Source organism: Salmo trutta, chromosome 4, assembly GCF_901001165.1.
Source record: "Salmo trutta chromosome 4, fSalTru1.1, whole genome shotgun sequence".
Lineage (NCBI taxonomy): Eukaryota > Metazoa > Chordata > Actinopteri > Salmoniformes > Salmonidae > Salmo > Salmo trutta.
This window is the reverse complement of record NC_042960.1, coordinates 37,451,087-37,464,537: the sequence shown is the minus strand read 5'-3', so window position 1 is coordinate 37,464,537 and position 13,451 is coordinate 37,451,087. Positions and strand designations below refer to the sequence as shown.

General features: G+C 42.7%; 1 protein-coding gene across 6 annotated transcripts in view; it reads left to right on the top strand.

Moving 5' to 3' along the window:
- LOC115192316 (receptor-type tyrosine-protein phosphatase F-like) overlaps positions 1-13,451 on the top strand; it is a 435,047-nt gene that overhangs the window by 350,248 nt on the left and 71,348 nt on the right. For 4 of the 6 annotated variants that reach the window (XM_029750668.1, XM_029750670.1, XM_029750667.1 and 1 more), the window contains one exon: positions 2,402-2,428. The exons of the other annotated variants lie outside the window; for them this stretch is intronic. In XM_029750668.1, coding sequence (XP_029606528.1) covers positions 2,402-2,428 — 27 coding nt within the window. The remainder of the gene's footprint in view (positions 1-2,401; positions 2,429-13,451) is intronic. 6 annotated transcript variants of the gene reach the window in all.

The following is a 13,451-nucleotide window of genomic DNA, read 5'->3' as shown; positions in this document are numbered from 1 at the left end:
TAATGCCACAGAATGTCTGTAGCTCTATCTGAGGATGTTGCCATAGGTGTTTTAAAATGTCACTTCAGTTTCTGGAATAAGCTTATCCCATTCAATAACTTTTCTTCCAAGCAACTGAGACTGCTACGAAGGAAATAGTGTATGATCAAAAGTTATAAATGGGAGATATTACGATTTCGGCTAGATGTGAACACACACAATTCCAGGCAGAATCTTTCCAAGTGAAGGAACACAGCAGTTACTTTATGAAACAGAGAGACAGTTCCTCAGACTATTTTTATTTTGCCTAGTGTTTGCTGTCCTATGATGATGCATCTTTCCTTGATTTAGTGCACAACGTGCACTTCCAATAGGGGACTAGGCTATATAGCTGATTCTCAGCTCACTGTCCCCAGCCCTGCAGCCCTTGTTTATGATAAGGTAATTTTTTAAGCAGCTAGAAAAAGAAGCGTGCCGCCGTGCCCCTTTATCTTTTATTTTCCTTTAGTCAGCAAGGTCGTGGAGTAGAATACAAATCCCATGTGTCTCTGAATCAATTCTGCTGTGGCACCTGCTACGTGTCGAGGGTTTCAGTTAGAGCGGGCGAGAGAGAGTCAGAGAGAGAGTCAGAGAGAGAGGCAGAGAGAGAGAGAGAGAGAGAGAGAGAGGCAGAGAGAGAGGCAGAGAGAGAGAGAGAGAGAGAGAGAGAGAGAGAGGCAGAGTGAGAGAGAGAGAGAGAGAGAGAGAGAGAGAGGCAGAGTGAGAGAGAGCGAGTGAGAGAGAGAGAGACAGACTAAGTTTAATCTCTATCAACCATTACTGCCTTTACTAGAGGATGAATAGCCTCTATTGCCTAGGTCTGGCTTGGGAAGTATGGGGAGGGAGGGAGGGATGGACAGGGCAAGCTTATTAGGGGGCTGGGAAGGGGGCTGGAGCCTGAATGTAGAGTTTACGGGGCTCTGTCCAGCTTTATTTGAAAGGGAAGTGTGAATGAAGGGAATAGGTGGTGCAGGTACCTCACAGCGAAGGAGAACAATTTAATCCCCAGACTGGCTGCTGAATAAGCAAAAGGGCTCTAACCTCTGAAGGTGAAATGTAATCTCAACTCAATGACAGACACATTACAGCAGCACAGGAGAGGATCTTGAGCTCTCTACTTCTCTCCCAGTGAGACTCTTCCACTCACGCACGCGCGCACACACACATGACTGGGAAAGGGGGATACCTAGTCAGTTGTCCAACTGAATGTATTCAACTGAAATGTGTCTTCCGCATTTAACACCACCCCTCTGAATCAGAGTGGAAGCTGCATGGTGGAAGTCTTCTGTAATGTATGAGGCAGGAAGCTGAGAGGTTGAGTATATGTTGTGTTGTGCCATGGAGTATTGAGTATGAAAGGAATAAACAGGAAGAAGAAGCACAGATCAGACAAAGAAGGCAACGAATCTCCTTCTCTAAACTCTCTCTGTTGTCTTTGTAATCTCCCTCCCTCTAGTTCTCGTACCATCTCTGCTAGTATTTTCGAGATCTGAGGTGTAATATCATGGGAGTTGTATCCTTAGAAGCCTCTCTCTCTCTCTCTCTCTCTCTCTCTACTTGATGAGAGCTTGTTATTGAAGACCCAGTTAGACTCTAATAATGCATGCATTCTATTTCCATACCCTATTTAAGAATTAGCAGCGTGCTCAGCTCAGAGGCAGTGTTTTATTTTTATTGCCAATCTTCCTTTTTGTTTTAGCTCTTATCATATCATCCTGGCTTTGATGTCAACCTGCTTTAATATTGGCCGTCTGAAATATAAAAAAAGGCTTCAATTATACCAATGGAAAAACAAGGCAGTTGATTTGTGTCTCAAAACCAGGCCACCTTTTAAGAGTTATGCATTTGTTGGGAACCTTTACGTTTTCTCAAGGGTTGGATACATATTGACATGTTTTCAGACACAGTAAATGTTTGCAGGAGGTTGGAAGGACGTTGCAGGTAAGTTGGCAGTGTTCTCTCGGCTAAAGCAGAAGACTAACATTGTTTTTTGATAATTGCCTTACCCTGATCGATGAACCCACACAGTAGGTGCAGCAGCAGGATACTCCCACCAACACAGACTCCCCCTCAGGACATGGTGCAGTGCTCACTAGGTGGCGCTGTGGAGAGCAACCACCCTCCTTCCACCCATCTACCTGTATTCATTACTGCATGTTAACCCTTTCCCTCCTCCATCTAGCTTCTTCTCCCTCTCTACCAGTCACTAATTACCTGAACAGACACATTGAGCATGCCACTATTGTAGTGCCTGTAGTATAGCCTATGGCCCTTTTCCTAACTACAGATTAAAAAAAAAAATCACATCTTTTTTTTGTTCTGTCTGTGCTGTTCTTTGTTTGACCTCCTCTCCCCCTCCCTTCTGTCTGCTCCCTATCATTAGTGGAACGTTGAGGATTCGACGGACTATGTGAGTAGGAGAAATGTGTAGTGTGTGCTGGGTGCGGTGCTGTCAGTGAGGGCCGTTGGGAGTGCTCTCTATATCTATCCTCTCCCAATTCCTCTCTCTCCATCTCGCTGTCTATCTGGGGACTAACACTCTCTCCTTCCCTTTCCCTCAAGCAGTTAGACTAGGAGCGGTTAACTGTAGAATTGAAAGAGATAGACAGGGAAGTATCTCTTGCCAGACTCAAGACATACCGTCTGTGGTAGCGGTAAGTCTTGTGAAACGGCATGAAATTGACAATTTCCACCCTGTTATGTCCTTTATATAACTGGATGAAGTAGCTCTTCTTCCTGAAAACGCCATGTAATACTGTGATATTAGAGGCATAACCTACACATGACCTTAACGGAGCATATTTACAATGCCATGTTCCTCATCTCACAGGTAAGTCCTCTAGTCCAATTCCCTCCGCTCCATTCTCCATATTCTCCATACCTCTTTTCCCTATGCCATTTTCACCCCTTATTTCTACTCTCTATTTTCACTATCTATCTCTCTGCATCCTCTTTCTATCTAGACCTTCATATACACATAGATAGTCATGCTTCTCCACCTTTACTCTCCGTTCTTCATTCAGTCAGCAACCTTCTCACAGCAGGTCCCTGTCCAGAGTTCAACTGAACTTTTCATCTCCTGTTGTGAAGTTCTCATATAGACCCCCTCCTCCTTTCCTCCCAATCAGCTTGGAATCCTTACTTACCAAGTGTGTTGTGTGAGATTGGCTGGTGGTGCTGGGAGTGTGTAGGTGTAGGGCTCGGAGTAGGCGAGTGTAGAGGGTGTAGGTAGGGGAGTGTTGGGGGAGTGTGTGAGGATTCTGGTTGGGAGGCGTGGAGCCCCGGGGGTGCTGAGGCAGAACTGTGAGCTCTAGTCCGTGTCCCAGATGGCCCTGTGTTCTCTTTATTTGTTTCTGAGGCTGGTGAGAAAGTGCTGCTGAAGACGTGATGCACACTGCATAATGTGCACTCACACACATGTGCACTCACACACTTTGTACATGGTGAGTGTGCGTGTGAATACCTGCTTGTGTACGTGGGGGAGGTGTGTGTGCGTGTGTCCAGACTTGCACGCAGGTGTGTGTGTCTTGGCAGCACTCTCTCCATGGCTCAGTAGTGTCGTCGTGTTGCGTGAGAACCAGCAGCACCTCTCGTCTCTGAGGCATTACTGCTGTAAATCTTCTTTTGTTTTGGTTCCCAAGAAACAAAAGGTGTTTTATTTGTGTGTAATTTTCTGGCCAGACCGAGTAATGTGTCTCGCACTACTTTCCCCAGTCAGATGAATACCTGTCTAGCTCTCTGTCTACCTCCCAGGTAAGGTATGGTTGTGCAAACAGGCACGCACGTGCACACACACACACACATACAAACAGGCCTGCGTGTTGTGTTATAATAGTCCTGAACCTTGCTGTGCTCTGTCAAACAGAAAACAGAATCACAACTTTAGCTAACAGAAGCTCCTGAGTCCAGAGCTCTCCGTTGCCACACTTGAATCACCTCAACCACATTTTGCTTTTAGTAAGAAGTGGATTTACAGTTGTGGTAGCCACTGGGACTGTGTGAGGGCTGCTGAACTTAATGTTATGCTGTGTTGTTGAATACACTATGTCTCCCGCAAATTGACTGTCCTGTGAACTCCTTTTCCTGTATGTTTATATGCTGTAATGGAAGTTGCACACGGCTCAGTGATGCATACTGTTATGATGTGTTTGTTTGTTTGTTTTTATAATGTTATGTATTGTTGTTGTTGGCCAATTGAGAGAGTGTGTGTGTGTGTGTGTGTGTGTGTGTGTGTGTGTGTGTGTGTGTGTGTGCGTGCGTGCGTGCGTGCGTGCGTGTGTGCTCCAGCATATGTGCGTGCTCCTGTGCGTGTGTATCTCACTTCATATTCTGATACCGTCCTAGTAGAGACAGAGGTCCCTGACTCACCTTACAGTGTCAAAGGGAAATCCAGCTCTAACAGCACAGAAACTCCCCCTGGGACTGGAAATGTCTGCTCCGGAGCTTTTTACATTGTCTGTGAGGGGAAAGAAAAAGGTATCAGACAGGGGAAAGAAAAAGGTATCAGACTGACTGGAGCATCTGTTCCTAATGCCAAACAGGTAGTGACAACTCCAGATTGTCAGTTCAGAGTCTGCAGACTAAGCACAGAGTTTTAGGAGCAGGAGCTAGGGCTTCCTGCCTTCTCTTGGCCTCTTTTCTGTGGCTACTTATGGAACCACAACCACAGCTCCAAATGAATTTATCTTCAGTTTCCCAGAACCCATCACACTTATATATGAGATATGTGTCAATAATGGGCCGCTAATGGAACATTGATTTCATCACTCATTACGTCAAGGTAGTTTCAGAATTTAAGATACTGTATTAGGCTATGGAGATTCTACGCATTCTAGATTAGAATGTTTCTTACTTTGGGGGTGCGTTCGTAAATTCACTCTGGCTATCTACTCCGATTTCTGAGCACTCTCGTATGAGTGTGCCAGAGTGCAAAATAACAGATGAATTTACGAACGCTCAAAACCCGTTGAATATGGCCGGTGTCAGTAAACGGTCAGAGTGAGTTGTTCTCTTATATGTGACTGGAAGTAGCTAGCAAGCCAGCCAATGTTAGCCAGTTAGCTTGGGTGCTGGACTTCCGTTGTGAGGTCAGAACGCTCAGATTCAACACTATTCCTCCCAAGAGCGTCCAGTGTGCGCTCTGAACTCTCCGAGAGCGAAACACTCTGAATTTACAAATGGACAACTTCACAACGCTCTGAATTTACGAACGCGCAGAGCGCACTCTGAGCACACTCTGGCACTCCAGATTGAATTTACGAACACACCCTTTATGTTCGCCACTTTGTCATCATAGAGCTATTCTCAGGCAATAACTAAAAATTTATAAAACACCAAAGTGACTGCTCAGAGCTCCCATGTGAACACCATCTCAGCTGTATAGTTGCTAATTAGGCCTGATAGTCGTGTAACTGTAAGACAGTGAGAACAAAACATAACATGTGACACATTTATAACCTAAACGTCAGTGTTTAAAACTGAAATATTAGAAATGTAGATGTGCCGATAGGTGTTCTCATCTTAAACACAGGCGTTTAGAATGCAAGATTAAAACATGATAGTCAGCTTTTTCCAGTCAGTTTCCAACCAGGAGAACACCTATACAGTATAGCCTAAGTGTTCAGATTTTAAACACTAGTGTTTACTTTCCCATCGTCCTTTTTAGAGTGCATTTAGTCATTGATGTAACTTTCTATACCTTTTATTGAGATCAGTGTTAGGAATGTCAGTCACCTTACCTACATTTCAGCATAACGAAACAGGACATTTGATTCAAGAAATATTTTAAATCTTGTGGTGTTATTGTTACTCGACTGTGTGAGTAACTCTCTGAGTGAAAAAGACGTGGGTGGGGCCTCATTATCATATTTCCCAGCATGTTTTGTTGCAGGTCGATTTTTGTGTGTGTGGGGGAGGTGTGTGTGCGTGTGTGAATACTTGCAAGCAGGTGTGTGTGTTTTGGCAGCACTCTCTCCATGGCTCAGTAGTGTCGTCATGTTGCGTGAGAACCAGCAGCACCTCTCGTCTCTGAGGCATTACTGCTGTAAATCTTCTTTTGTTTTGGTTCCCAAGAAAAAAAAGGTGTCAATGTGGTTTATTTGTGTGTAATTTTCTGGCCAGACCTAGTAATGGGTCTCCCACTACTTTCAATCAAATGTCCTGTTCAGTTGTGAACACCTATACTGTATATCCTAAGCGTTCCGAACTTTCTTCTAAAACACGTCAGCCTATTCTTGTTCTGAGAAATGAAGCAATGTGAGAAATTGCTAAGAAACTGAAGATCTCGCACAACGCTGACTGACGAGTTTCTTTGTGGCCATTCTGAGCCTGTAATCGAACCCACAATGCTCCAGATACTCAACTAGTCTAAAGAAAGCCAGTTGTATTGCTTCTTTAATAAGAACAACAGTTTTCAGCTGTGCTAACACAATTGCAAAAGGGTTTTCTAATGATCAATTAGCCTTTTAAAATGATAAACTTAGGTTAGCTAACACAACGTGCAAAAACAAGGACATTTCTAAGTGACCTTATGTACAGTTGAAGTCAGAAGATTACATACACTTAGGTTGGAGTCATTAAAACTCGTTTTTCAACCACTCCACAAATTTCTTGTTAACAAACTATAGTTTTGGTAAGTCGGATAGGGCATCTACTTTCTGCATGACACAAATAATTTTACCAAGAATTGTTTACAGACAGATTATTTCACTTATAATTCACTGTATCACAATTCCACTGGGTCAGAAGTTTACATACACTAAGTTGACTGTGCCTTTAAACAGCTTGGAAAATTCCAGAAAATGATGTTATGGCTTTAGAAGATTCTGATAGGCTAATTGACATAATTTGTGTCAATTGGAGGTGTACCTGTGGATGTATTTCAAGGCCTATCTTCAACCTCAGTGCCTCTTTGCTTGACATCATGGGAAAATCAAAAGAAATCAGCCAAGACCTCAAAAAATTGTAGACCTCGACAAGTCTGGTTCATTCCTGGGAGCAATTTCCAAACACCTGAAGGTACCACGTTCATCTGTACAATCAATAGTACGCAAGTATAAACACAATGGGACCACACAGCCGTCATACCATGTGTTCTGTCTCCTAGAGATGAACGTACTTTGGTGCAAAAAGTGCAAATCAATCGCCAAACAACAGCAAAGGACCTTGTGAAGATGCTGGAGGAAACAGGTACAAAAGTATCTGTATCCACAGTCCTATATCAACATAACCTGAAAGGCAGCTCGGCAAGGAAGAAGTCTCTGCTCCAAAACCGCCATAAAAAAGCCAGACTACGGTTTGCAACTGCACATGGGGACAAAGATCGTACTTTTTGGTGAAATGTCCTCTGGTCCGATGAAACAAAATTAGAACTGTTTGGCCATAATGATCATTGTTATGTTTGGAGTAAAAAGGGGGAGGCTTGCAAGCCGAAGAACACCATCCCAATTGTGAAGCACTGTTGGCAGCATCATGTTGCCAATGTTGGGGGGTGCTTTGCTGCAGAAGGGACTGGTGCTCTTCACAAAATAGATGGCATCATGAGAGAGGAAAATTATGTGGATATATTGAAGCAACTTCTCAAGACATCAGTCAGGAAGTTAAAGCTTGGTCGCAAATGGGCCTTCCAAATGGACAATGACACCAAGCATACTTCCCAAGTTGGGGCAAAATGGCTGAAGGACAACAAAGTCAAGGTATTGGAGTGGCCATCACAAAGCCCTGACCTCAATCCTATAAAAAATTTGTGGGCAGAACTGAAAAAGCGTGTGCGAGCAAGGAGGCCTACAAACCTGATTCAGTTACACCAGCTCTGTCAGGAGGAATGGGCCAAAATTCACCCAACTTATTGTGGGAAGCTTGTGGAAGGCTACCCAAAATGTTTGACCCAAGTTAAACAATTTAAAGGCAATGCTACCAAATACTAATTGAGTGTATGTAAACTTCTGACCCACTGTGAATGTGATTAAAGAAATAAAAGCTGAAATAAGTCATTCTCTCTACTATTTTCTTACATTTCACATTCTTGAAATAAAGTGGTGATCCTAACTGACCAAAGACAGGGAATTTTTACTGGGATTAAATGGCAGGATTTGGACACACCTAATAATTCAAGGGTTTGAAATAACACATATGGAATCATGTATTAACCAAGAAAGTGTTAAACAAATCAAAATATATTTTATATTTGAGATTCTTAAAAGTATCCACCCTTTGCCTTGATGACAGCTTTGGACAACCAGCTTCACCTGGAAAACATTTCCAAAAGTCTTGAAGGAGTTCCCACATATGCTGAGCACTTGTTGCCTGCTTTCCTTCATTTTTTGGGTCAACTCATCCCAAACCATCTCAATTGGGTTGAGGTCCGGTGATTGTGAGGCCAAGTCATCTGATGCAGCCCTCCATCACTCTCCTTCTTGGTCAAATAGCACTCACACAGCCTGGAGGTGTGTTGGGTCATTGTTCTGTTGAAAAACGCAAACAAAATGGGATGGCATATCACTACAGAATGCTGTGGTAGCCATGCTGGTTAAGTGTGCCTTGAATTCTTAATAAATCACAGACAGTGTCACCAGCAAAGCACACCACAACATCACAGCTCCTCCTCCATGCTTCACGGTGGGAACTACACATCCGGAGATCATCCATTCACCTACTCTGTGTTTGGAATCCAAAATCTCTAATTTGCACTCATCATACCAAAGGACAGTTTTTCTAATGTCCATTGGTCATGTTTATTGGCCCAAGCAAGTCTCTTCTTCTCATTGGTGTCCTTTTAGTAGTGGTTTCTTTGCAGAAATTCGACCATGAAGGCCGGATTCATGCAGTCTCCTCTGAACATTTGATGTTGACATGTGTCTGTTACTTGTACTCTGTGAAGCATTTATTTGTGCTGCAATCTGAGGTGCAGTTTACTCTAATGGACTTATCCTCTGGAGCAGAGGTAACTCTGGGTCTTCCTTTCCTGTGGCGGTCCTCATGAGAGCCAGTTTCATCATAGCACTTGATGGTTTTTGCTACCGAACTTGAAGAAACTTTCAAAGTTCTTGAAATGTTCCGGATTGACTGACCTTCATGTCTTAAAGTAATGATGGACTGTTGTTTCTCTTTGCTTTTTTGAGCTGTTCTTTCCATAATATGGACATGGTCTTTTACCAAATATGGCTATATTCTGTATACCACCCCTACCTTGTCACAACACAAATGATTGGCTCAAACGCATTAAGAAGGAAATAAATTCCACAAATTAACATTCCAGGTGACTACTTCAGGAAGCTGGTTGAGAGAATGCCAAGAGTGTGCAAAGCTGTCATCAAGGCAAAGGGTGGCTACTTTGAAGAATGTCAAATATAAAATTAGATTTGTTTAACACGTTTTGGTTACTACATGACTCCATATGTGTTATTTCATAGTTTTGATGTCTTCACAATTTTTCTACAATGAAGAAAAATAGGAAAAATAAATAAAAACCCTTAGGTGTGTCCAAACTTTTGACTGGTAGGGTTGCCTTTTTTGCATATTATTTTGGGATATAACATCAGTTTTCAAACAATGTATAATAATAATCATTGAGTTAAAACCAGATACAAACATGGTTTGTTTTTTGATTTCTTAAGGCCGCTCCAAAATGCAGGTCTTTCAGCCTAGCTTAGTGCTTTCTGTGGTGGTGTGGGGGCAGCCGGTGGAAAATACAGAGCATAGGGGTTGGTAATATTCTCTTGTTGTGCCGTGATTGGCTTAGTGTTATGTCACTCATGGGGACACTACGTCACTGCCAAAAAGGCTCAATGCCATTGATAAAATGACGTCAAATCACGTTAAATCTACAGTAGCTTTGATTGAACTGATCATGTCGACATCTTACTTTCAAAATCTTAGTTAGCAGTTATCATCATGAATCAAGTCGACAATATACTGGCAAAAAAAAATGTATCCGTGTCCTATGAACAGAAATAATGAAGAGAAATTCTAGATAAAATGTATCGGTGCTCATCGGCCATTGGACATAAACATAAGTCAACAAGTTGGAAATCGCAAATTCAGCATTGAGTGGTTTGGAAGGAATCAGTGGCTAACTGCAAGCATTGCAAAGCAATCACTAGCCTGCTATTCAATGGAGTGGGTGTGTGGTCCTATTTCTGGCTTTAATTAAGGGTGTTCTATTTTCCAAGCTGAAAATGACAAATATTCAACATTGGCCATGTTGTCAATCCAGCATAATTTCTGCCGTGCTCAAAACAACTGTTTAACTTGGAACTGGGAAATCTGACTTTAGTGAGTTCAAGACAACTGGGATTTCGGGAATAAACGAGCTCCGACTGGGAAAATACATTTTGAAAGGTCATCCCACTCGGAATTCCAAGCCGGGAACTCGGGCCTCTTTCTAGAGCTGCGACCTGGAGATCACTGACGTCATCATGATTCAACCCTGTTTTTTCTTAGTTCCCAATTGACTTGAAAGCACCATAAATCCAGAAAATGCTAGACTTTGATGACTAAGTTTGATGACAAAATTTGCCCATGAAGAACTTCCACGCCACCTTCCTCTTCAAATGAGCACATCACAACAAGGTGAGGCAAAAATGTATTGTACACTGCTACATAAATGAAGTAATATGCCAGTGAGATACAGTGAGGGAAAAAAGTATTTGATCCCCTGCTGATTTTGTACGTTTGCCCACTGACAAACAAATTATCAGTCTATAATTTTAATTTTAATATTTGAACAGTGAGAGACAGAATAACAACCAAAAAATCCAGAAAAACGCATGTCAAAAATGTTATTAATGGATTCACATTTTAATGAGGGAAATAAGTATTTGACCCCTCTGCAAAACATGACTTAGTACTTGGTGGCAAAACCCTTGTTGGCAATCACAGAGGTCAGACGTTTCTTGTAGTTGGCCACCAGGTTTGCACACATCTCAGGAGAGATTTTGTCCCACTCCTCTTTGCAGATCTTCTCCAAGTCATTAAGGCTTCAAGGTTGACGTTTGGCAACTCGAACCTTCAGCTCCCTCCACAGATTTTCTATGGGATTAAGGTATGGAGACTGGCTAGGCCACTCCAGGACCTTAATGTGCTTCTTCTTGAGCCACTCCTTTGTTGCTTTGGCCGTGTGTTTTGGGTCATTGTCATGCTGGAATACCCATCCACGACCCATTTTCAATGCCCTGGCTGAAGGAGAGGTTCTCACCCAAGATTTGACAGTACATGGCCCCGTCCATCGTCCCTTTGATGCAGTGAAGTTGTCCTGTCCCCTTCGCAGAAAAACACCCCCAAAGCATAATGTTTCCACCTCCATGTTTGACGGTGGGGATGGTGATCTTGGGGTCATAGGCAGCATTCCTCCTCCTCCTCCAAACACGGCGAGTTGAGTTGATGCCAAAGAGCTCCATTTTGGTCTCATCTGACCACAACACTTTCACCCAGTTGTCCTCTGAATCATTCAGATGTTTATTGGCAAACTTCAGACGGGCATGTATATGTGCTTTCTTGAGCAGGGGGACCTTGTGGGCGCTGCAGAATTTCAGTCCTTTGCGGCGTAGTGTGTTCCCAATTGTTGTCTTGGTGACTATGGTCCCAGCTGCCTTGAGATCATTGACAAGATCCTCCCGTGTAGTTCTGAGCTGATTCATCACAGTTCTCATAATCATTGCAACTCCACGAGGTGAGATCTTGCATGGAGCCCCAGGCCGAGGGTGATTGACAGTTCTTTTGTGTTTCTTCCATTTGCGAATAATCGCACCAACTGTTGTCACCTTGTCACCAAGCTTCATGGCGATGGTCTTATAGCCCATTCCAGCCTTGTGTACGTCTACAATCTTGTCCCTGACATCCTTGGAGAGCTCTTTGGTCTTGGCCATGGTGGAGAGTTTGGAATCTGATTGATTGATTGCTTCTGTGGACAGGTGTCTTTTATACAGGTAACAAACTGAGATTAGGAGCACTCCCTTTAAGAGTGTGCTCCTAATCTCAGCTTTTTACCTGTATAAAAGACACCTGGGAGCCAGAAATCTTTCTGATTGAGAGGGGGTCAAATACTTATTTCCCTCATTAAAATGCAAATCAATTTATAACATTTTTGACATGCGTTTTTCTGGATATTTGTGTTGTTATTCTGTCTCTCACTGTTCAAATTAACCTACCATTAAAATTATAGACTGATCATTTCTTTGTCAGTGGGCAAACGTACAAAATCAGCAGGAGATCAAATACTTTTTTCCCTCACTGTACCTATACTGTAACTAAGAAAGTAATACTAAGTGTATGTTGTGTATTAAACTGTTAGTAGCCCATGTGCCTCACCCTAATCATTTTTTCTCTTTTCCCCCCTAATTTCACCTACTGTTCTGACTTGGTGGTGCACATGTAACCTATAACCTGTTTTAGGGAAATGTCATCTTTGAATATTGTAAGAGCTTTCATTGTCTGCTTTTATGCCCCCTTTATTTATCCTATGGTTCTGACTTGGTGTACAGTTCTGAATTCTGTCGCTGTACATTTAAAAAGTGCTTAACAAATATTTACATTGACTACGTCCGTCCTAGCTCACTCATTAATGTCTTAATCGGAATTACAGATTGCCTCTTATCTGCTTGTTGTCCCCTTATGCCATAGTTTGTTCATCTCAATTGTCAGTAGAAACCACATTTGTTTAAGCAACTCAGTGAAATCTGCTGTGTTTTTTTAAAAGGCAGTAAATGAGGCTGAATGAACTGTTTTGCTGCCAGACAAGGCTCTGCTGATAGCCAGGTGTAGCAGTGGTAACGTTTTGGGACTGCTGTTGTGACTCTGCTGTTGGGACAGCTTTATGTAGGCCCTAACAGCTTGTGGGCATAGTTTGTCACCATTATAGTGCAATCAATTAATTTTTTGGTGTTGTGTTGTGTAGTGACTTTGCTGGCATGAGTCCCCAACAATTTTTTGTTGTTGCCCCACCAAGATGTACATGCTAAAATCGCCACTGACAATGAATAAACATGTTTTGGTGTTTACAATCCAAACACTGTGACGTGTTTTTATTGAAATTATAAATGCCTTGACGTGTTTAAAAAGTGCAGAAAAGTGTTTAGTTATGTGTTCAGATCCTAAACACTTGGATTTCACAGTGTAGGAACCCCTGGTGATATAGGGTGGAGGTATAGAAAAAGGAGGACGGTGGAATAGGTAAGTGGAAGGAGGAGGTGGAATAGAGGGTGGAAGAAGTAGGTGGAGAGGACCAGAGCGTTTGATCTGGAGTCTACTGGAACTGGAAGTCAAGACAACTTGATTGGCTTCAGTTAAACAAGCCAGGACAGAGTTCCCTTGGATGCAGAATAGAATCTTTCATCATGTCTTGTCTGCGTCCCAAATGGCACCATATTCCCTTCATAGTGCACTACTTTTGACCAGAGTCTAAAAGGGGAATCGGGTGCCATTTGGGATGCAATCTG